Source organism: Mauremys mutica, chromosome 10, assembly GCF_020497125.1.
Source record: "Mauremys mutica isolate MM-2020 ecotype Southern chromosome 10, ASM2049712v1, whole genome shotgun sequence".
NCBI lineage: Eukaryota > Metazoa > Chordata > Testudines > Geoemydidae > Mauremys > Mauremys mutica.
This window is the reverse complement of record NC_059081.1, coordinates 20,816,995-20,840,105: the sequence shown is the minus strand read 5'-3', so window position 1 is coordinate 20,840,105 and position 23,111 is coordinate 20,816,995. Positions and strand designations below refer to the sequence as shown.

The 23,111-nt window shown below is 39.4% G+C and overlaps 1 protein-coding gene across 1 annotated transcript in view; it reads left to right on the top strand.

The window, feature by feature from the left end:
- Positions 1–23,111, top strand: part of LRP1B (LDL receptor related protein 1B) — a 1,288,869-nt gene that overhangs the window by 942,795 nt on the left and 322,963 nt on the right. Inside the window, exons 40-43 of the mRNA XM_045032831.1 lie at positions 1,216–1,342; positions 1,493–1,644; positions 1,932–2,056; positions 5,185–5,556. Coding sequence (XP_044888766.1) covers positions 1,216–1,342; positions 1,493–1,644; positions 1,932–2,056; positions 5,185–5,556 — 776 coding nt within the window. The remainder of the gene's footprint in view (positions 1–1,215; positions 1,343–1,492; positions 1,645–1,931; positions 2,057–5,184; positions 5,557–23,111) is intronic.

Sequence of the window (23,111 nt, the reverse complement as noted above, 5' to 3'; positions counted from 1 at the left end):
GTATTTACAGAACATAGATGAGATGTTGTAAGAATATAATTGTTTAAAATGTAAAGCTCTTCAAAAATTACTTAAATATGTTGTAAGTATATGCAAACATAATGTTCTAAAAAGCTGAATTGGTTTTATTATGGTCAGAGCTATGTTATGTGGATTTTTATTTCTTTTTTTTTGTACACATATGTGAGTGTATTTATTAATATATATGAAACAGAAAGTATATTCTGTTTGTGAAAGAACCTTAGCTTCAGACTTTTTTAGTTTGGTTTTTGTGCTGTTCAGGAATTGACAAAAATGACCTTAACACTATGGTAATGCAATTTTCTGCTAAATTTGTTAATAGAATACTGGATCTGTTAAGATATATTCTAATGTGTCTCTGATATGCTTATGTTTTGTCAACATATGGAACTACATCAAAATATTTTTATAACAAGTTTTAAAAAGCAGAAATTGGTCCAATAAAATATAAATTACCTACCTTGTCTAAAAAAACCTCACCACCTGTATCTTTGTATCTCAAATCAAAACATAAAGGGACGAGCACTGCAGTTTTACAAATAAGCTACAGAAATGCAATATATAATAGGCAAATATCACTTACATACTTCATACAAACTAAAGTAGTGGTATTGGGGCCTGATCGAAAGCATATTGAGATCAGTGGAAAAACTCTCCTGACATCAGGGCCCTTTTGATCAGGCCCTTAATTACCTTAGCACATAGCGGATATCAAAGTTGACCAAGGTTTATTCTTCTCATAGAGGTGAGAAAAGGTTTGCCTTTCTGAGTTTAACTTTTAGAGATGTTAATAGGGCCTAGCAGTCACTATTAACCAGTGTCCCAAATGTTTTCATTGATCAGAAACCTAGTAACAACCTATGAAACTGCTTGAGCTTTTGTATTGATTGCTACATTGTACATTTTTGCCTACCTAGGCATTTGCTAAAAAGTAGAGATATTAAAACAAAAGCTGAGATATCAAGGATTTGATCAAGCAAGTTGAATAAGATGATTAGTCTCTGTAAAGCATGTTTCATATTCATCTTTAAAAGGACAGCAATGTGTTATTTATGCCAGTTCAATATCAGAATCCTTTGGAGTTTTATATTTGTAAACATTGATTTTATATGAACTACACTTATATTTTGTTGCCAAATATATGCCAGTCTGAACATGTTCATCTGTTTATTGTGAAATTCTGCAATATTTTAGGTATTTGTTCTGGACAGAATGGGGACAGACTCCCTGCATAGGCAAGGCACGGTTAGATGGATCTGAGAAGGTTGTGCTTGTGAGCTTGGGGATTGCCTGGCCTAATGGAATCTCCGTTGACTATGAGGTGTGTTCCTGTATCTTCCACTACATATTAAATGTGCATTAAATATGTTGCATTACAAGTTGGTCTTCCACTTTAGCATTCTGTTATTTTCATAATACAATTCTCAGACAAAAATAGATTGTTGAAGTTTACTTTGAAATTGATCTTTAGGAAAATAAATTATACTGGTGTGATGCTCGTACAGACAAGATAGAAAGAATCGACCTTGAGAGTGGAGGGAACCGGGAGATTGTGCTGTCAGGGAGCAATGTGGATATGTTTTCAGTAGCAGTCTTTGGAGCTTACATCTACTGGTCTGACAGGTAATTTATTTTTCCATAAGTATTTGAGTCTCAAAATGTTATTTCAGTGCCAGATACTTCACCCTTGTAGGATTAGCCATTCAGTAGCAAGGTCACAGAAAGAATCTCACAAAGTTATGCAATTTCCATAGAAAAGGTACTTTTGGTATTCAAAGAATATCAATGTCACAGAAAAGAGTTGATTTCTTCAGCTTCTGGTAGGCCAGCTGTCTGTTGCATTTTAATTACTTGTTTGATTTTAATTATATGAGGGTTGTTGATCAGCCATCTTCAACTTTTTTTGACAGAGCACATGCTAATGGCTCGATCAGAAGAGGTCATAAGAATGATGCCACAGATGCTGTGACCATGAGGACTGGTCTGGGAATAAACCTGAAGGAAGTGAAAGTCTTTAACAGACAACGAGAAAAAGGTTTGCTCTTGCTAATTATATTAATAATGACTTTAATATCCTGTTACCCTTTTTGTGTATTAATTTTGGATAATATGAAAAGCAAAATCATCCTTGTTTTTATGAAAGTTTTTTTTTTAAATTCTCCCCATTGTTCGTTTTTTAAATTATAATTTTCTAACAGTGTTACTAAAATCCCCCCATCACTCTTTCAGTAGTAAAACAAAACAAAAAAAAACAGAACCATGTGTAGGAGATAGGACATAGGCCTTAAACTGTTGTAAAATAATCAACATGGATACCTGGCACTTGTCCATCACAAGTCAATGATTAAAAATTATCCAGTACCCTATGCAAGCCTAAGGTACGACTGAAAGGGATCAAGGGAAACTCTGAATTCCAAATTTCATGTTTTATTCTAGACCATAGTTGCTTTGCCACAACCTTCTCAATCACCTTCCCCGAAAAAGAAAAGGTTGGAATTAGTACCAAAATTGTGAGATCATCATCGAGTGAGAACTTCCTCAGAGTGAACCTAATATCAGCTTGTTTGGGGAAACCTGGCAGCCTGCCTTCCAATTGCCAGGTGGCATTAAGGATCAATCAGTAATGGATCAATACCATGCTAACTGATTTTTATTAGACAGCCAAAGCTCAAAGCTTCCTGATCATCCATAGCAACTTAAGGCGGTGGAAAGGTTCACATTGATTTTAGTGGCCTTTGAATCAAGCTGTTGGTGAGCAAAGCTGACCAGAATTCTAGCAGAGATTATATTTGTTTCTTCCAAACACAGTTACCACCAAAAAAAACAGTGAATCCAGTCTAAATTGTGCATGCACACCCAAGTACATATAAAGTTGAAATTAATAAGGTTTGCCTCTGATAAGACCATGTCTCTGGTGTTCCTGGCATCCACAAAGTGCTGTAATTAAAATATTACACATCATGAAATTTTAGAGGATGTGGTGTTTTGTTTTTGTTTTTTTTGTGGGTTTGTTTTTTCATGCATATGATAGACATGCTTACAGTAAATACCACTGCCTATTTTTAAGGAAAAAAGTTTTCTAACATAGTATATTTTCATTATTTTTAAAAAGATGTTTTCGTGATTTAGACTAGAAAACTGTCTTTTGGACAATTTGCCGTTGTTAGGGCTCTGTACATGTGATTTCAGAAGATTAAAGAGATAATATTTTGTGGACTTAAAAAAAAATCCCTCACTAATCTTTAACTGTTTTTTTAAGTGGGCTTAGAAGGAGTTAATGTTTGCTTTCTTGGAAGGACTTTGTTTATAATAGAGCCAGGAATATAGAAAAATTTGGTTGAAAAATAGTCTTTAAAAATATATATTTTTAACTAGCTCTTTAAAGAGATACTAGTGATAGGTGAGACAGTTATTGGGAAAAAAATAAAATGATAAAAAATCTTTTGATATTAGTTTGAAAAACGTGTTGAATGATTTTACTAGGCTACAGATGTTAAATGTCTTCTGGAGGGGTTGTCACTGAGCCACAAAGGCAAAGGGGGAAAAATGGGAAAATATTTTTGGATTTTTTCTCTCATTTAAATTATTATTATTATTATTATTTATGTACCTACAATAGTTAAATTAAGTTTTAAAATGCAATTAGCTTGCTTCATGACCTGTCTAGCACTAATAAAAAACATGTGACAAGTGATTAATCCTCATTTCTCTCCCCCAAACATCTGTTTTACCCTTTCCAAAGTACAAATCCTGCACTATGATCTGCAAGCAAACTTCTGTTCCTGCATCAGTGAAATTCTGCATGGTTTCAGGATCATGGCCTTGGTGAATAACATTATAATGGTATTTAAAATCAATGAAATACAGAAGAAAAACGTTTACTTTAAATACCATTACAATGTGTATATAGAGAAAGAGAGAGAGAAATATAGGAATCTATAGAAGTTTGAAAAAAAATTCTCCCATGACTTACTTAGCCTACTAATACTTTAAAGAACCATCAAAAAATCTGATAAAAATAGTGTACAAATAACTCTCCACAATGTTTTCATTTTATTTTACTATAGTTATCTCCTTAGGGGCAAGGATATGTGTAATAACTTTCAAGTTTTTTCTAACTTTATCTTAGCAAAAAGAAATGGTGACAGTGTTTATACCCATAAAAGAGCCATTGTTTTCACTGAGGATACCCAGCTTAAAATATAGCAATTAAATAAATAAATACATAAATCAATAGATATGTTTAAAATAAATGTGCCCTGAGTTACCTGACCAATTTTGTAGTTTTACAAACACAAAACAACTTTTTTAAAAAAAGATGTTTTTCTCCACATTTGTGTGGAAAACTCTCACAAATGGAAAAGTAACTATACTTTGAGTCAAATTGACTATACCGAAAATGCTGTCAAATGCACAAAGTAAACTATGGAAGCTAGTGAAACAGACTACATACAAAGTACTGAAAAAACTGACAAAAATACTTTCTCTGCAATTTCTGACAGTTTTGTAATCTTTGATGTCATAAAATCACATAGAAGTTATTATTTTGACAATAATTCCTTAACTGTACATTTGGTAGGGGGAATTTTTTTAAGTCAGCAATCAAAGGAATTGATAATAAAATGTTAGAAAATAGCTACACATCTAAACATTGAGAAATGGCACAATAAAATATTGGTAATGTATCTTTCTGTATGTTGATATATTTTAAATTTTTGGTAGAAGATATATACAAATTTGTGAAACAAATTATTGTAACCTAAGGAAATTGAAAGTTGATTTTTTTTTGCAAGTAACATTTTTTTTAAAAACCATCTCTTAAAAACTGTTGAAAAAGTTAATAAAATTCACAAATTTTCAACTCCTTAAGATTGAGTAATTACGTATGCTATATTTGTAAAATATGTACTGTTACCATTTGAAAACAACATTAATTATCCATGCTCATAAATTCATTTTTAAAAATTAGTTTAGGGTGGTGGTCAGAATTTTGAGACCTAAACAATAATGGTTCTTTTTTACTTTAATAGTGCTCTGTTACATTAACAAATATAACACAAATGGTTACATCAAAGAATCCTTTGTATGCTCATTAAAAGCTTATTCTGATTTAAGTCAACCAACTGTGACAGTTACCAAAGCCAGAGTAATTTTTCCTTACAGGTACTAACGTTTGTGCCAAGAACAATGGTGGATGTCAGCAACTTTGTCTGTATCGAGGAAATGCACAGAGAACGTGTGCTTGTGCACATGGCTATCTTGGAGAGGATAGAGTTACTTGTCTGAGACATGAAGGTTACTTGCTGTATTCAGGAAGGACAATATTAAAAAGTATACATCTTTCAGATGAAACCAATTTAAATTCACCAGTAAGGCCATATGAAAATCCAGACTACTTCAAAAATGTGATAGCATTGGCTTTCGACTACAACCTGAAAGGAACGGGTACTAACCGTATCTTCTTTAGTGATGCACATTTTGGAAATATACAACTTATTAAAGACAACTGGGCCAGCAGAAAAGTGATAATTGAAAGTAAGTAAACATTTATTTGTAATTCCTTTATTTGTATTGGTAACCCTCATTAAATAGGGATTTGATTATACTTGGTTTTACTTGATTACACTTGGTTGGGTACAACTAATGAAAGCATACTATACTGTAACATATATAACACAACTATAATAAGTAATAAGATCATCTATCTACATATTGCAGACTCAATTATCTTGTGGTATTATAGCTTCAAAGTCACCTACTCTGTGCTATTTATGTGATATACAGGGTGTAGAAACCTAAAGAGCAGTTAGGTATTTATAGTGCAGTTGGAGAATTATGAAATTGTTGATTGCCATTTACAATTTACATTTCAATAGAGTTTATTTCTGCCATTTAATATTCCTAGTTCACTGCATAAGAACCTGTATACACTCATCAACAAATCTATTATGTTTCAAAGTTGCACTTAATAATGTGCCTATGAACTTTTGATATTAGCCAAACATCAGGCAAAAGAAAGGACTCAACTTTTCAAAGAAATTGTGAGTGAACATGCAGATTTCATAGTCTGTGAAAACAGGATGATGCAATATGACAAATTAAAATAGGACATATTGTAAAGACTAGTCTTCTGGGTTTCTGTGCATTTCCATTTGTGGATGTGGTGCTCCTCGGGCTGAGCTGTGTAATTGCCTTGAAAAGCTATTTGTTGGGGAAATGGGTGGGATATGCATCTTCTGTAAGGGTGACATCATTACCCCGTTCTGTATAAGGGTGTACACCCCACAACCACCTCATTTGCTTTGCTGCTGTCACGGAGAGAAAATGGGATTCACCCTTGTGTCAGGTTAAATTCTTTATTTATGTATTATTGATTTATTTATTTAATTATTTGTATTACTATAAAATGATTCCCAGTTATGGACCAAGACCCCATTGCGCTAGGCACTGTACAAACACAGAACAAAAAGACAGTCCCTGTCTCAAACAGTTTACAATCTAAGTTCTTCTCTTAGTCTAGTGTATGATTATTTTCTTGTAGTTAGTAAGTGTGGAGGAGTAGAGGATAACTTTAGTGTATGTAGCCTGCCTTTGTATCAGGCTCCTTCAGCTTCCCACTGGTACCATGTCAGGCCCAGAGCTCTGTAGGGGCTCCAAGATGTGTGCCTCCTGCCCAGTGATCATACCAAAGACCAATGCCTGTATCTATGCCTGGGCACAATCCATTTGGTAACCCAGTGCACATTTTGCCATGCCTTCACTCCCAGAACAAGAATGGAAGGGCACTTGAGGCTACAAGTTCATTTGGCTTCTTGGTGCCTACAGCCTGCTACTCCAGGACCATCCAGCATACCAAGTACAGCCTTCATGCTGAATTCCTCTCATTCAGAATTCAAGACTGATTTTGCTGCTCTCGCCTTAGCATAGCTTTCTATCACAGGGCTGGAACCAGACTCAACTCTGCCTCCTACTGGTACCATCTGACACCACTGGTAATGGTTAAGTCAAAAAAAGCATTGAAGACCAAGCCACTACCAGGGGCGGCTCTACCTTTTTGGCCGCCCCAAGCAGTCATGCGCGGGAGGCGCCCCGGAGCCGCGGGAGCAGCGGACCTCCCGCGGGCATGACTGCGGAGGGTCTGCTGGTCGCGCGGCTCAGCTGGACCTCCCGCAGCTGCGGACGGTTCGCAAGTCCGGTGGCTCCGCTTGAGCTGCCGCAGGTATGCCTGTGGGAGGTCCAGCCGAGCCGCGGGACCAGCGAACCGTCCACAGTCATGCCTGCGGGAGGTCCACTGGAGCCGCGGGACGAGCGCCCCCTCCGCAGTCATGCCTGCGGCAGGTCCGGTCGTCCCGGGGCTCCGGTGGACCTCCCGCAGGCATGACTGCGGCAAGTCCGCCGGCCCAGCCTGCCGCCCCCCCCGGGAAAGGGCCGCCCCACGCGCGTGCTTGCCGCGCTGGGGTCTGGAGCCGGCCCTGGCCACTACCATCTATTAAGGCCTCAATAGCCTTAGTGAGGATGCAGGAAGCAGCCTCCTCTGTGTCTGATTCTTACTTGTCATCATTACCCCTGGCACCAACTCTCCATCACTGATACAGATGTCTTGACATTGCAAGTGCTTGCAGATGCCCATCAGGGTTTAAAAAAAAGGGAGAAGAGGAAACACTTCTCCTCACAAGACGAGCATAAGCAAAAGAAAAAGAGGAAGCACCATCTGTCTCCAAATTCATGCTGTCTGACCTATGAAGATCCCAGAGACTCAAACAGTACCACTGTCACCCTCTTCTAATGTCAGACATCTCAGAACTAACTAACTTGGACTCCTCACCAGTTCAGATGCTGGTAACACCTTCAATCTCTCCATGTCTGAGGTGCTGACTACTATCCAGGCTACTAGCAGCCCCACTGCATGGATTTCTGCTGTTTGACTTCATGCCTTTATCAACTTGTTCTGCATTTCATCTCAGATGCACTACACCTAGCAATGTGGATGATAACCTGCTATTAATGTCAACATTTCCTACTGTCAGAGGGTTCGGGCCAGTGTCTTACAGGAAGGTTTCATGCTAAAATGCTATGAACAAAAGTGGAAATGGTCTGCTATCTGGCCTACTGGTAAAGGACTCACTAGCTTCAGCTGGGGTCCCTGCAGTGATAGAGTTCATTTTACACCTTAAGTCTTGGGGCTTGGGCTTAATTTTAACGTCCCTAAATGTCCATATAGCAGCAATTTCTGTTCATCACAATTATATTAAGGACAAACCCCTTCTTCTCTCACCCTAAAGTCTCTTGGTCTCGTACGGGTATGGTAAATTGTGCTTCACCAATCAGGAAACTTCTGCCTTCATGGGTGTTGAATCTTGTCCTAACAAAGCTGACAGGGCTTCCTAATGAGCATCTTGCACAACTCTCTAGAATATTTCTCAATTTCAAAATGACCTTCCTAATAACAATTACATCTGCTAGGAAAGTAAATGAGTTTAATGTTTTGATGACCACACCACCTTACACTGTGGTCCACAAGGACAAAGTCACCGTGTGACCCCATTCCAGCAACCCTAGGTGTCAGTGCATCCCTGCACCAGAGATCAGAGATTTCTAATAGCGGTACTTGTTTGGGGGAAGGGCGCGCACAGGAGTCGTCTTGTGCAGCCGTTGGCACCTCCTGCAGCGTGCTTCCCCGACCATCCCTTCAGTTCCTTCTCAACCGTCCTTGGCTGCAGACAGAGCTCCGTGGCAGTGCTCTCTTTGATACCTTCTGGGGAAAAAAAGTTACAAGTTACATAGGAACTTATTTTTAGTCTATACTTAGTTACATTGTTTAGTTAGTCTTAGTCTGTACATAGTTACATAGTTTCCTTAGCTCCTCTTAGAGGTTTTTCTTCAAAAAGAAAAAGTCTACCTCTATGACACCAGATGACCTGAAACAGTTCCAAAAACTCTTCAAAAGAGTAGCAAACAGCCATGAAATTGCCTTACATGAGGTGCAGGAGAAACAACATAAGTTGTTAAAAATCTTACAGCCGGCATCATTGACCAAGATTGCCCTCCCCATAGATGAGGCTGTAATGGAGCCTGCGGATGTAATATGGCAAACACCAGTATCAGCATCACCCACCAACAAAAGGGCTGACAGAAAATACTTTGTTCCAGCCAAAGGCATGGAATTTTTGTTTTCACACCCTCAAGCCTGTTCTCTGGTAGTAGAGGCTGCTAAACAGTAAACAGCCTCATTTCCGCTCCTCACTGCAAGATAAAGAACACAAGATACTGGACCTCTTTGGGTGGAAAGTTTACTCATCAGCCACCCTTATGCTTAGAGTTGCCAACTATTCTGTTCTACTAGCAAATTATGACTACTCTAACTATAATAAAATACAAGAGCTCGTGGAGGACTTCCCCGAGCATAAATGTTCTCAACTCAATGCCATTATTAACGAGGGTCAGTTAATAGCCTGCACAACGCTGCAAGCCTCAATGGATGTAGCGGACACAGCTGCCCGAACAACCGCAACAGCTGTGGTTATGAGAAGAACATCATGGTTGCAGGCTTTGGGAATTCCATAAGAACTACAGCTAAAAGTGGAGGACCTCCATACCATGGCCTCCGAATGATGCTGTGTACACAAGTCATACACCCACCGCCTGACAAACGCCCTCACTTTACACCATACCAGAGGTCACGAGACACCTCGTTTAACCATCAACAACCATGATACTTCACTCAGAACAGACCCAAACAACAGAGACGACGAACTCCACAGAACTAGGCCTTGTCCATCCATCCACATCTAAGCCACAATTTTGAAGTCTTGGTTGAGGGTATGCACTACCTCCCCACACCTCTAGCGCCAACAGATACCCCATCCCACAATTTTAGTCACTGCCTATGCCCATTTTACCAAGCCTGGACTGTGATAACCGCAGATCAGTCTGTTTTGGAGATCATACAATCTGGCTACACCATTCCTTTCACAGCCATTCCCCTTCCTCTCCCCCCTTCCCTGTCCCTCTTCAGGGACCCCTCTCATAAGCACCTTCTGCAACAGAACCACCTCCTACTCCTGGGTGCTGTAGAACCAGTACCACATCAATACCGAGGGAGGGTTTTTTATTCCAAATATTTCCTGACAGATAATAAAGGAGGGGGATGGAGACCAATCTTAGATCTCCAAAAACTCAACAGGTTCATACGGAACCACAGGTTCAAAATGGTCACTCTGGCCACAATAATCCCAGCTCTGGGTGCGGGGTGGCGGGGGGGAAGACTGGTTTGCACCTCTCGACCTCCAAGATGCATACTTCCATATTACAATACATCCTGCCCACAGACGGTTCCTGAGGTTCATAGTAAGACCCAACCACTACCAATACAGGGTCCTTCCCTTTGGACTGTCCACTGCTCCCTGCATATTCTCAAAAACGTCCACGGTAGTAGCAGCACATTTATGACACAAAGGAGTCATAATCTTCCCCTATTTGGACGATTGCCTTCTCAAGGGTGCCAACCGACAAGAAACGGCAGGCATGCTGAAGACCACAATAGAGGTATTTCACCAGCTAGGTCTTCAGATAAATGAAAAGAAATCCACCCTGGAACCAACCCAGCGATTGGAGTTTATCAGAGCTGACCTAGGCTCCATACAAACCAAACCATGAGCCCACAAACTTCAGTGAGGACATGCCTTCATATTCTGGGACATATGGCAGCTATAACTTTTGTAGTAAAGTATGCCAGACTCCATATTCGCTGTCTGCAGCACTGGTTGAGCATGGTCGATGCATCCAGAAAACACTCTCTCTACAGACATGTGACACTACCATCAAGGGTTATCCTCTCCCTACAATGGTGGACACTGCCGGGGAATGTATGCTCCGGGATTTCCTTTAAACAAGAGCCACCATCAGTGACTATTCCAACAGATGCCCCCCTGATAGGTTGGGGCACCCACTTGGGTCAGCACAATGTACAAGGCAAGTAGAGTGCGATGGAAACCCGACTACATATCAATCTCCTGGAACTCTGTGCAGCACACAATGCATGCCGACACTTCCTCCTGCTCATACGAGAAATCTCAATCTCTATTCTCACCAACAATGTGGTGTGCATGTTTTACATCAATTGCCAAGGAGGAGCCAGGTCTCACTCACTATGCATAGAAGCCATGAATTTATGGAACTTCTGCATCTGCAACAATATAAACATCACAGCATCATACCTACCAGGGTGCCAAAACACTACAGCTGACAACCTCAGCAGGCACTTCTCACAGGAACATGAATGGGAAATCCACAGCAGTGACTCCTGACATCTGGCCTTGGCTCTAGCCACTAGGCAAGCCACCCAAGATCCAGCTCTGACATTATACACAGATCACTTAACCGCTCCACATCCACTGCCCCATGCAGAAGTGGTCAATCAAATCCAGGCAGAGAACATGGTTTTGTGGGACCAACTGGCACAGCTGTTTGCAGAAAATCAAATCTTTCATGACCAGGTAGACAAGCAAGACGGGCAAGCAGGAAATGCCATGCCCAGGTCTATGTGATGTCACCAGAACTTTTTTCCTTCTCTGAGTACACCCAGAACAACCTAGTGTCTCCTGCTGGGGCTCTGGTCCTCTTTGTAAAGAGAAAAGATGAGTCCCTTTGTCTCTGTGTATGCTACTGGGCACTACATCAAGTGATGGTTCAGAACCAATGTCCCTTTCCACTGATCGTTATCTCCATCTTAATGGCTGAGCTAACAGCCATATTGCTGGCATTAGCTTGGGCCTCAGATGTGCAGCCAGCTGCCATGACCATCCTGTCTGATTCTTTATCAGTGCTGCAGGCACTTTACAATGGCAAGTCTGACAGCCGAAATGATATACTCAATCAAATATTACTGCTAGAAACTGAATTGGTGCAATTGGATATTGCCCAGAGTAAGAATATGAATCCCGACACATGTAGGGGTAGCTGGTATCAAACTGGCAGACAAAAAATGCCATTAAGCACAAAAAAATTGACCTGGATATCCCCTTTAAGCAAACTGGAATTAAACACTTAATCAAAATGAGCTGAGGAAGGAATGACAAGAACTGTGTCCACATGAAATGAAGGGGGAGGGGGGAATCCATGAAATATACCCAATACTTGAAAATGGTGATATTAATTTAAGGCCCTGAGAGAGAGAGAGAATATATTGGATCTATTCAGAATTTTAAAAGGTCATTATGTATTAGATAGTAACCTATTTCTAATAAACATGAGGATGGACTATGCAAAACATGTAGAATCCAGGAAATGCTAGATCATCTCTTATGAAATTGTAAAGACCATACGGAAAGACCAGTGAAGGCAGATATTTAAGGCCTCTGAGTTTTCCATATAGAGTAGCAAAAAATTATTTGCAACACCTATCTAGAATATAAGAGGTCTCTAGCGAACCGGAAGGTTTTTGTAGGTGAGGAGAGAGCCCATAGAATGGCTTTATATCAGAGGTTCTCAAACTGGGGGTCAGGAGGTTATTACATGGGGGGTCACGAGCTTTCAGCCTCCACCCCAAACCCTGCTTTTATAATGGTGTTAAATATATTAAAAAGTGTTTTTAATTTATGGGGGGGGCGGTCGCACTCAGGGCTTGCTGTGTGAAAGGGGTAACCAGTGTAAAAGTTTGAGAACCACTGCTATATATGAAGAAGCCCAGGGAGGTGGCACTAAGGAGTCTGGCGAAGTGACTATTTCTTCTAGGGTCCCGAACTGGAATCAGGTGTAGAGGCTGGGCCTGGGTTTTGCTAACACCCAATGTCAAGTTGGCATGAAGCCCTGAGAAGAAGATATGGGCTACTAGAAGCCCTGAGAAAAGAGTGTCCACTGGGCCCAGAATCCAAGGCATCAGACAGGAAGGAGGGATCCACCATTTGTTTTTGTTGGTCTTTCTTTTTACGCTAGAAAGGGTGGAACTAAATGTGGCCTGACTGGAGATCTGAATAATGAGAACAGGCAGACAATCATGACGCTGGAGCAGCCATTGGTGGGGATGTTAGAGAAGACAGTTTACTATGTTATTGCAGTCACAAGGGGGCATTCCTGCAGTGTCTCAACTCTGCCACAGCACCCAAACTATCTTCGTTCCTCTCTTTCAATGCAAATTTCAACTTAACCTTCACTATGAACCCGTGGCTGGAGCTTCCATGATTATTTTGTTTCCACTATCACCAAAATATACTAAGCATTGTATGAGATAGAATTGGAGACTTTTCAATTCTCTCTCTCTCGGACAATATCATAGGTAGGCTTCGCAGAATTCAATTTTTATTATTTTATAATTTCAACACATAATCGTGTCGTACATTTTTATCTATTTAAATTTGCACAGTTGTACAAAATTATGTGGTTTAACCCTGCCCCCCAAGTGTTATTGATTTCAAATTTTCACAGTTATGGGAAGTTACGGGGGGGCAGACAATAGAGGGCAGACATTTATTATTAAATGACAGTAGACATTGAAATTCAACAGATTAAAGTTTTATAAAAATTAAAAACAAATGGTCAACATCACATGTCAAAATATACAAAGTCAATATCCTTAAATCAAATGCTAATAGGTTTTCAAGTAGCATTTTTCTTACTTTGCCTATTTGTCAATTTTGATCATCATTTATGGAAATATTTGTTTGTCATTTTGTGTGTGTACATGAAATCAGCATTTACTGATAAAAATCTAATCCTTCCAATCCTAATTACAGGTAAATCAGTGCTTTATAAAATGTCCTCAGTTACACTATAATACTGTGTATTAAAGTACCTAATGACACTCTACAAAGCACAGTTCATAGTGTTAAATGAATTAGTGATAAGAGATTCTACCTGGAATCTTAATACTCCTGAATTCATCTATCACTAACAATAGTATTCTTCTGAACCATTTTATCAGATTAATTTCTTTCTCAATGCAGAAAACTCAACTGTGTTAATATTGGACATATTTGAAAACCATGTTGTTCCCATGCCCACAACTCCTGTTTTCTATAAATGCTTGAGTTGTAGTTTCATATTGAATGAAAATAATTTTGTAAGACTACGTATGCTATTGTGTATTTCAGCTGTTCTGAAATATTTTTTCTTTTGTCTTTCATATTTTGGGGGGATTTTATGCTCTAGTTTGAAATATTCTTCTCTTCGTTCAGAATTTTTGTACTTGATTCTCCTCTCACACCAGTGTAAATGTGATATTACTCAATTTAAATCAATGGAGATATCTTCTGGAGTAGATGGTAAAATGCAGCAATTTGGCGAGGAAATGGAAGGAGCAGGGGTGATATGATTTTTTTTCACTATAACGTATTAAAATTGCATATAAGGTAATGAATTGTTCTGATTTCTGACCTGCTGATTATGTGCTATGGGGAAGAGGTGGTTAGGTGAAAGCAAGCATACAGATTTCAGTAATGGTGATAGGCAAGCAAAAAATAGCATAATAAGATAAAAATTGATGTACCTGTGACAGTAATTAAACCCTCTGGTCCTGCTGAAAACTGAAAACCAATTAATCAGCAAATATTTTGTAACATGTTTTCTTTGGGCTACAAAAACTCTGAAACCACACTAAAAACATAATCTAGTGTGGCTCTAGCTCACTCAAAACAGGTCTACAACCCTTTCCAGCTCATTAAGCACACGTCTACAATTCATACAAACTATAACTCAATATTTAACCGGAAAGGTGAGAACAGAATGGATGATATGCAAGATACTGTTAACTCACATTTCTAGTTCACTGAATTCATACGTACTACTCATAAAGAATCTATTAGCTGTTGTTTCTACTTCACTGACATTAGATCTGCCACTCAAAACCAATGCATTATCAAACATTTTTTGCTCACTGAAAACAGTTACGACATATAAAGAGCCCTGTAATGAACAGGTTTCCAGTTCACTAAAAACAGATTTACAACTCACAAGCAACCCATTATCTAACATTTTTTTCAGCTCACTGAAAACAGATTTACTACTCAGAAACAACCCATTATCCAACATGTTTCCAGTTCACTGAAAACAGATTTACAACCCCTACACAAACCATTACCTAACCCAGTTCCAACTCACTGAATATTGATTTAGAATTCATAAACAACCCATTATCCGACACATTTTCAGCTCACTGAACAGATTTGCAACTCATAAACAACTCATTATGAAACACATTTCCAGCTCACTGAAAGTAGATTTACAGTGTAAAAACAACCCATTATCTATCATTTCCAGTTCACTAAAAAACAGATTTAGAATCACTAAGATCCCAGTACCAGACAGGATTCCATCTCCATCAAATAAGAAGAGCCAAAAAACAACTACTTCCCGTGCCCAGCCCCATTTATTTGCTTTTTTTTGTTATATCCGGTATGTTATGTGTAACTTACATTTGTACATATATATTTTTTTTGCACATGAATTGTATAGTCTTGGAAGTTGTTTATGGAATGAGATCAGGCAGGTTGAGCAGTATAGTGCTAAAGTTTTCACTTTTGGCCTTGGCTCAGTGACACTGTTGATTCAATGTGAATGTTGTTTTTAATAGCAACTGGATGGGGTTAATTTTACTTTTCCCCACTCCTCAGTGTCAATTATTCCTTTTCTTTGTTTCTTTTCTCCTTTTCTCTTTTGTAATGTCCCATGCATGACAAAGGGTTGTCTGAGCTATGAATTGCCTGTCAGTGCAATTCTTCCCTCTTTTTGACATTTTTCCCCATTACTGTGACATCACTTATTGTTGTGCTGTTCTATATCAGTTCTTGTATCAAGCTCATGGGCGGCACATGAACTCCCCGTTTGAGGAGGCTAGCCTCCCATCTGCCTTAGGCCCTGCCCCTACTCTTCCCCTTCTGCCCAAGGCCCCACCCCTCACTCTTGCCCAGCAGGGCCAGAGGAGTCCCAAGCTCACACCATGGCCAGAGAAGCCCTGGCCAGCCCGCCCGAGCCGCTCCGCGCGCCCATCTGCCCATCCAAGCTGCACCAGCTGGCCTTCCCAAGCCACCCTGGTCGGCCCAAGCCCTGGCCGCCCAGAGGAGCTCTGAGCCCCAGGAGTGTTAGTGGAGGTTTGGGGAGGCTTAGCCTGCCCCAGCCTCCATTATGCACTGTCCATGGAGTTCATTGTCAAAGTCTCTGAGTGCTTTCCTTTAGTGAATTAAGTAATGTGACTAATATCCTGTATGCATGTTTGTGTGGTTTTGTTCCTCTCATCCTCTCCCCGAGAGGGGGTTGAATGTGCAGTATAGTGTTTTGTTCTAGCATGTTTTTTTAATTGCTGTGTATTTATGTTAGAGAAGGTAAGTCAAAGAAATGTTTCTTCTGTTTGGAGCAAATGGTGGTAAGGTTTGTGATAGTCCTTAGCTCCTTTAGCAGTTCATTCCACAGTTCGCAGAACAGCCCCCAAGAAAGCTCTGTCTCCTCCTTATCCATGTTGTAGAAAGTACAGTTGTGCCAGAGAAGTGAAATTGTCAACCACCATCTTCATTCGGAACTTAAGCGGATCTTTAAATGTCCTGGATCCACTGAGCACTGTGAAGATAAAGGCTGAGGCCTTGAACGTGATTTGATATATGAGAAGCCAGTGTACAGTGCGGAGAAGAAGTTTCATATGCTGATGGTAGCCTGTGTTGCTGAGGAAACATTATATAGTGGTTTGGTTTACTCATTTATTTAGTTTCCTAAATGCTATAGACTTCATCCCATGTATATTGCATTGCTGTAGTTCAGCTGAGAGGTGATGAAAACGAGGTCATTCTCCATCAGGTTGAGGAAGGACTCTCCTAGCCAACTGGAGATGGTAAAAAGTGTTATTCATGGATGCTGCTATGTGAGAGCTTAGTTTATATTTGTAGAACTCAGGCTTCTTGATTTGTGTTTGGGAGAGTCAGCAGCTTTTATCTTATATTAATCCTGCTGCTAAAGCTATCATAACTCCATAGTATATTGCAGCCCAGTAAATATAATAATGGGAATCCTATTTTGAATGGATATAGTACCTGCTCTCTGGGCCTGTCTGGATGCTGTGCAGATATTGATTGATTTGGCCTCTTGACATCTCTGTGAGACTATAGTGGATTGCCCCTGGTTGTAGATGGGAAGCTGAGGCATGGAGAGATTGGTGGTATTGGTGAAGAATTTTGCTGAGCAGGGAATAAGTACTCAAATATTACTCAAGGGAACTTATATTTGTATAGAGCAGACGTTCTCAAACTGTGATCCATAAAGCACTTACTGGTGGTTTGTGGAGAATTGGCTATAAATGTCAGTGCACAGAACAGGAGTATAAATCCAGACATCCAAAGGGAGGGCGGGGGGGGAGAAAGGGATTTTTCTTCCTTTGGGGAGAAGGTCTAGTAGTTGTCTGATTCAGAGGATCAAATTGATGCCCTAGATAAACAGTAGCTATCCGTCCCCTGTCATGCTTTAGGGGAGGAATGGAAATTTTTGGTCACACCTAAAAATTCTAAGAATGTACCAGACTACTGTCCCCAACTGCTGCTGTAGGTTGCCATGTTCCTTTGTCCAGGCTATCAACCCTATATACTGCTGAAGGTTGTCATGCTCTTTCAACAAGGCTGACAGCTTCATCTGCTACTGCAGGATGCCATGCCTGTCCACCTTCCTCTCCTCTTCCCTAGGATGCTGGCTATGAAGGGATGAAAGGGAGAGCAGCCCAGATGTGGAAGACCTAGCAGGCGGTAAGGAGCCTCCCTGGCCTACCACTCACTACTTTCCAGACTCCCTGCACCTATTATATAAGGCAATAAGTTTCCTAAGTGTATGTGATTCAAATCCAGAATTGTGTCACTTTTGAAGATAAATGTGGGATAAATGTGTTCCCTTGTGGTTGGTAGGACTGTTTACCTGAAAAAGTGGACTACTTTCTCAAGAAGAATTATGAAGTGTCATCTGAAACCATAAATACCTTCACAGCCCCACAATGTTAATATGGGTGGATGCTATTATGTGGATGGTGGATGCAATCATTTATTGGATAGCAGGTTTCTTTTTGGTTGCTTCTAGGGATGCCCTGCAGTTCTTACTGCAACTAGTGGAATATATCTCTGTTCCAGGCATGTTTTTTATGGGTTTGGGGAGAGCTGATGCCCAGACAAATCTTCCAGTTCTCTTAGTACTCCAGAGGGAAACTGTTGAGAAGACTAAGAGACAAGATGATAATTGAGTCATCTAATAAGTTGATTTTTAATTCTGGCCCCAGTCATACATGATTTAAAAGAATATAGGTCATGTGGCCAGTTGAAGAAGTCAACATGAGAGTACCACTTGTTAGCTAGAACAAATCCAGGAGAGGCAGCCATTCAGACGAAGTCAGTAATGACCTCAGCTGCCTCGGAGCTATCATCATGACTTCTACCCAATCCTAGTTGAATAAACTTCCAGATTGGTGCCACAGCCTTTCAGTTTGGGAGCATATAGCTACTCAGAATAGCTACTGGTCAAAATGGAGTTACAGCACATTGTATTCTGTGCAACTCTGCAGGAGTCAGAGGTACAGTCTTGTCTCATTCCTAATTTCAAGCAGTACTTGGAAATGTTAGCACTCAAAGGTGGGATGAATAAAAATCTTATTTTTTTTAATTTAAATCAGATTTTTTATATAAATAAAATACATTATGTGACAGGGTCAGGCCAGATGGCTACAGGAGAGTGATAGGAGGCAGATATATTAGCCCTAGGTTAAGTAGGCCCCCTTTCTCTGGGTAAGGTAACAGGGAAGGTTCCAGAACAATCAGGAACTTTCTGGAAACAATTAAGGCAGACAAGCTGATTAGAACACCTGCAGCCAATCAAGAAGCTGCTAGAATCAATTAAGGCTGGGTTTAAAAGGGAGCTCACTTCAGTTTGTGGTGCGTGTATGAGGAGCTGGGAACAAGAAGCGCAAGGAGCTGAGAGTGAGTGCTGCTGGAGGACTGAGGAGTACAAGCGTTATCAGACACCAGTAGGAAGGTCTTGTGGTGAGGATAAAGAAAGTGTTTGGAGGAGGCCATGGGGAAGTAGCCCAGGGAGTTGTAGCTGTCATGCAGCTGTTACAGGAGGCACTATAGACATCTGCAATCCACAGGGCCCTGGGCTGGAACCTGGAGTAGAGGGTGGGCCCAGGTTCCCCCCAAAACCTCCCAACTCCTGATACAACACAGGAAGATCTCTGAGGCTAGCAAAATCTGCCAATAAGCGCAGGACCCACTAAGGTAGAGGAGGAACTTTGTCACAATTGTCTTTTAAAAATAAACATATTTGAAATCAAGACAACCTGTGTTAAGCCCTAAATTTACTAAAGTTAAGATAATCTTAAATAAAATATAATATTCAATTCAGCAAGTTTGTTACCAACTTTTTTTTTTTTAAGTCAAACTCTAAACTGGTAGAAGTCACTGAATAAGCACCTGGCACCAGAGTTTTTTGAAATGCTAAGCCTGGGCTGGAACCTGGAGTAGAGGGTGGGCCCAGGTTCCCCCCAAAACCTCCCAACTCCTGATACAACACAGGAAGATCTCTGAGGCTAGCAAAATCTGCCAATAAGCGCAGGACCCACTAAGGTAGAGGAGGAACTTTGTCACAATTGTCTTTTAAAAATAAACATATTTGAAATCAAGACAACCTGTGTTAAGCCCTAAATTTACTAAAGTTAAGATAATCTTAAATAAAATATAATATTCAATTCAGCAAGTTTGTTACCAACTTTTTTTTTTTTAAGTCAAACTCTAAACTGGTAGAAGTCACTGAATAAGCACCTGGCACCAGAGTTTTTTGAAATGCTAAGCCAATTTTTTGACAGCAGTAGTCTCTTTTGCAGGTGCAGAGAGACTATTGTCTTCATTTATTTAACAAGTTCAGTTCAATGATAGTTAATTCTAAGCTGAGAAAATGATTGGGAGTTGACAAAGCAGGAAAGCTTGTTTTCTCTCTTCTAATCTATTAATAAAAATGAGGTTGAAGAGGATGAGATTTTGTAGTTCTATAATCTGAAGGACATATTGACAGAAACAATCAGTTCAATTCACTAACCACAGATAATACTTCCTTTGTTTAATAAATCAATTAGTTTTAAATACAAAATTTGTTTTGGTAAACTGATCTTTTCCCCTTATGTATCTAACGTAAGATAGCTTTATTTCAGTAATAAAAACAATTTTAAATTTCTGTTTTTTCCTTATTTTAACTGAATTCCAGTTACTGTCCAAATGCGTCTTAAATTAAAATTCCTGAATTAAAAAAAATCTAATAAATAAGAAATGTCATTCACCTTTCCCTACAATAATACAAATTAAGAATCTGAATCAATATATACTAAGCTAATAGATTGCTTAAATAAATGACTATCATTATAATATATCCTCCTGGTTAACAAAAAGAAGTACCAAATTTAGTGTGAAGGCTTTATTTGGTTGCAAATCAACATATGTTGATTCAATAAGAATCAACCTTTCTTTAAGAAAATAACTAAAGAGTAATAATATAAAAAGTACTCTGACATATACAGAGAGACTTTGTCTTCTGTAGACCTGATCAGGCTTGTCTCTTGTCATTACCATATTACATCTCAAAACCTATTCCTCTGCTTTACATGTGGATGATAGTTTTTTCAACTCCAATCATTACCTTTCAGTCTGGCCAGTTTTCTGAGGGTCTCTTCCAGGATCCTGTTGTTATTAATAATGCATTTAAAAAGGAAGGAGGGAATTCACTCCATAGACAATTTAGCTGATCAGTAGGCAGTACAAAGAAAGTAGAACCAAACACAAAGAACTGACACAATACTTTAGTATTTTGGATACCTGGCAAATAGAGAACTAAAACATACAGAACTACAGACTAACACGGCTACCATTCTGAGAACTAGGAAAGTCATCTATAGACTTGGGGATAGAAATGGCTACTATGAGGTTCAAAGTCTTCATCTTAGAGAACTTTTAATAGAGATTAAGATGGCCATAAAATAAGTGATTTCATAGAAACCAAAATTCAGTCCCCATTGGAACCTTTTGGAATACTGGTCTAATAAACAGATGAGAGCTCCTTGATAATCACTATCAATTGTGGTCAGTTCATAATATACTCTCTTGTTCTGGGACCATTCCCTGGATTGAATTAAAACCCTGACTATTTCCACTGGGTCTCCTATGCTTTCTTCACTAATCCCTAAGAAATAAATAAAAAATAATTATTTGTGTTCACTAGTTGAGGGAGTAAAGACCATGGAACCTTGACTTCTGCCTCTGGATATGATAGAGCAAGGTGCAGAAGGGTTACTATAATTATTGGTATCAAGTATCAGAGTGGTAGCCGTGTTAGTCTGGATCTGTAAAAAGCGACAGAGTCCTGTGGCACCTTATAGACTAACAGACGTATTGGAGCATAAGTGTTTGTGAGTGGATACCCACTTTGTCCTCTTCCATATGGGCAATACCTCCTAACTTTGTGTCATCCACAAATTTTATTTGCACATGCCCATTTTTTGGTGCTAACGTCATTAATGAAAATGTTAAATAACATTGGTCCCAAAACCAATCTCTGAGGAACTCCACTAGTAATCTCCCTCCAGACTGATAGTTCGCCATCTGGTAGGACCCATTGTAATCTCCCCTTTAACCATTTCCTTACCCACCTTTCAATTCCTGTATTAATCACTATCTTCTCCAATTTAGCTAATCATTTCTGATGTGGAACTGTATCAAATGCCTTCCTGAATTCCAGTAGAATTAGATCTACTGCATTTCCTTTGTATGGAAAAGCAGTTATTTTCTCAAAGAAGAGATCAGGTGATCTGGCATGATAAACGTTTTCTAAAACCATGTATTTTATCCTAATTACTGTTTACCTCTATGTCCTTAACTACTTTCTCTTTCAAAATTTGTTCTAAGACCTTGAATACAATTGAGGTCAAAATAACAGCCCAGGAGTTTCCTGGATACCCCCCACTTCTTAAATATAACTACCATATTTGCAATTCTCCAGTCATAATGTATGATCCCTGAGTTAATGGATTTATTAAAAAATGCTTGCTACTGGGCTTGCAATTGCATGTGCCAGTTCCTTTGATATTCATGGATGGAGATTGTCCCGGGCACCCTGATTTGGTCCTGTTAAGCTGTTTGAGTTTGACTTCCACCTTGGATGTAGTAGTTTCTACTATCATATCCTCGTTCCCATTAGCCACCCTGCCACTGTCCTTAAGTTCTTTGTTGTTCTTATTAAACACTAAGGCAAAATATTTGTTTAGGTATTGATCCATGCCTAGATTATCTTTACTCTCATCCCCATTCTTCGTGCTTAGCGGTCTAATAGTCCCACATCTTTTCTTTTTAATTATATGGCTAACGATTTTTTTACTATTGGTTTTAATATTCTTTGCAAGGTCCAACTCTGCTTGGCTTTTGACAGGTCTCACCTTTTCCTTACACTTTCTGACCTCCAAGAGACAGCTTTCCTTGCTGAGTGATTCCTTCTTCCGTTCCTTGAAGGCTTTCTGCTTTTTCTTAACCCATGTGAGATATTTGTTTATCCAGTTGGTCTGCAAACATTCCCTACATTTTTTCTCCTTGCTTGGGATGAAGGCTTTAGATAGTTTATACAACTTTGACTTAAAGTAATTCCAAGCTTCCTCCACATTAAGATTCTTCAGTTCTTTAGTCTAGTCCACTTCCCTTATTTTTTAAAAAGTTTCCCCTTTTAAAATCAAGGACCCAAGCTGCAGAACTGTTTTTGTATATCCTTCCATTAGTTTAAACTGAATTAATTCATGATCACTCGAACCCACTACAACAGGTTCTTCTATGAGGTCCTTGCTACTTACCAATACTCAGTCTAAAATGGCATCACCTCTTCTCGGTTTGGTGACTATTTGGTTGAGAAACCTATCTGTCTTGTATTTGAAATATGTAATCTAAATAAAAATGGTTACTTGGGTGAAGTGATTAATAATCTGCTGGACCAAGGAAAAAAAGTCAGCAAACAGATTTTTCACTTGCCTATGCAAGTTCTATAGATTGATCTCCCACTGTAGTGAGTGAAACATAGCCCTGAGTTCCTCCAGGAATGCCTTAATATGAATA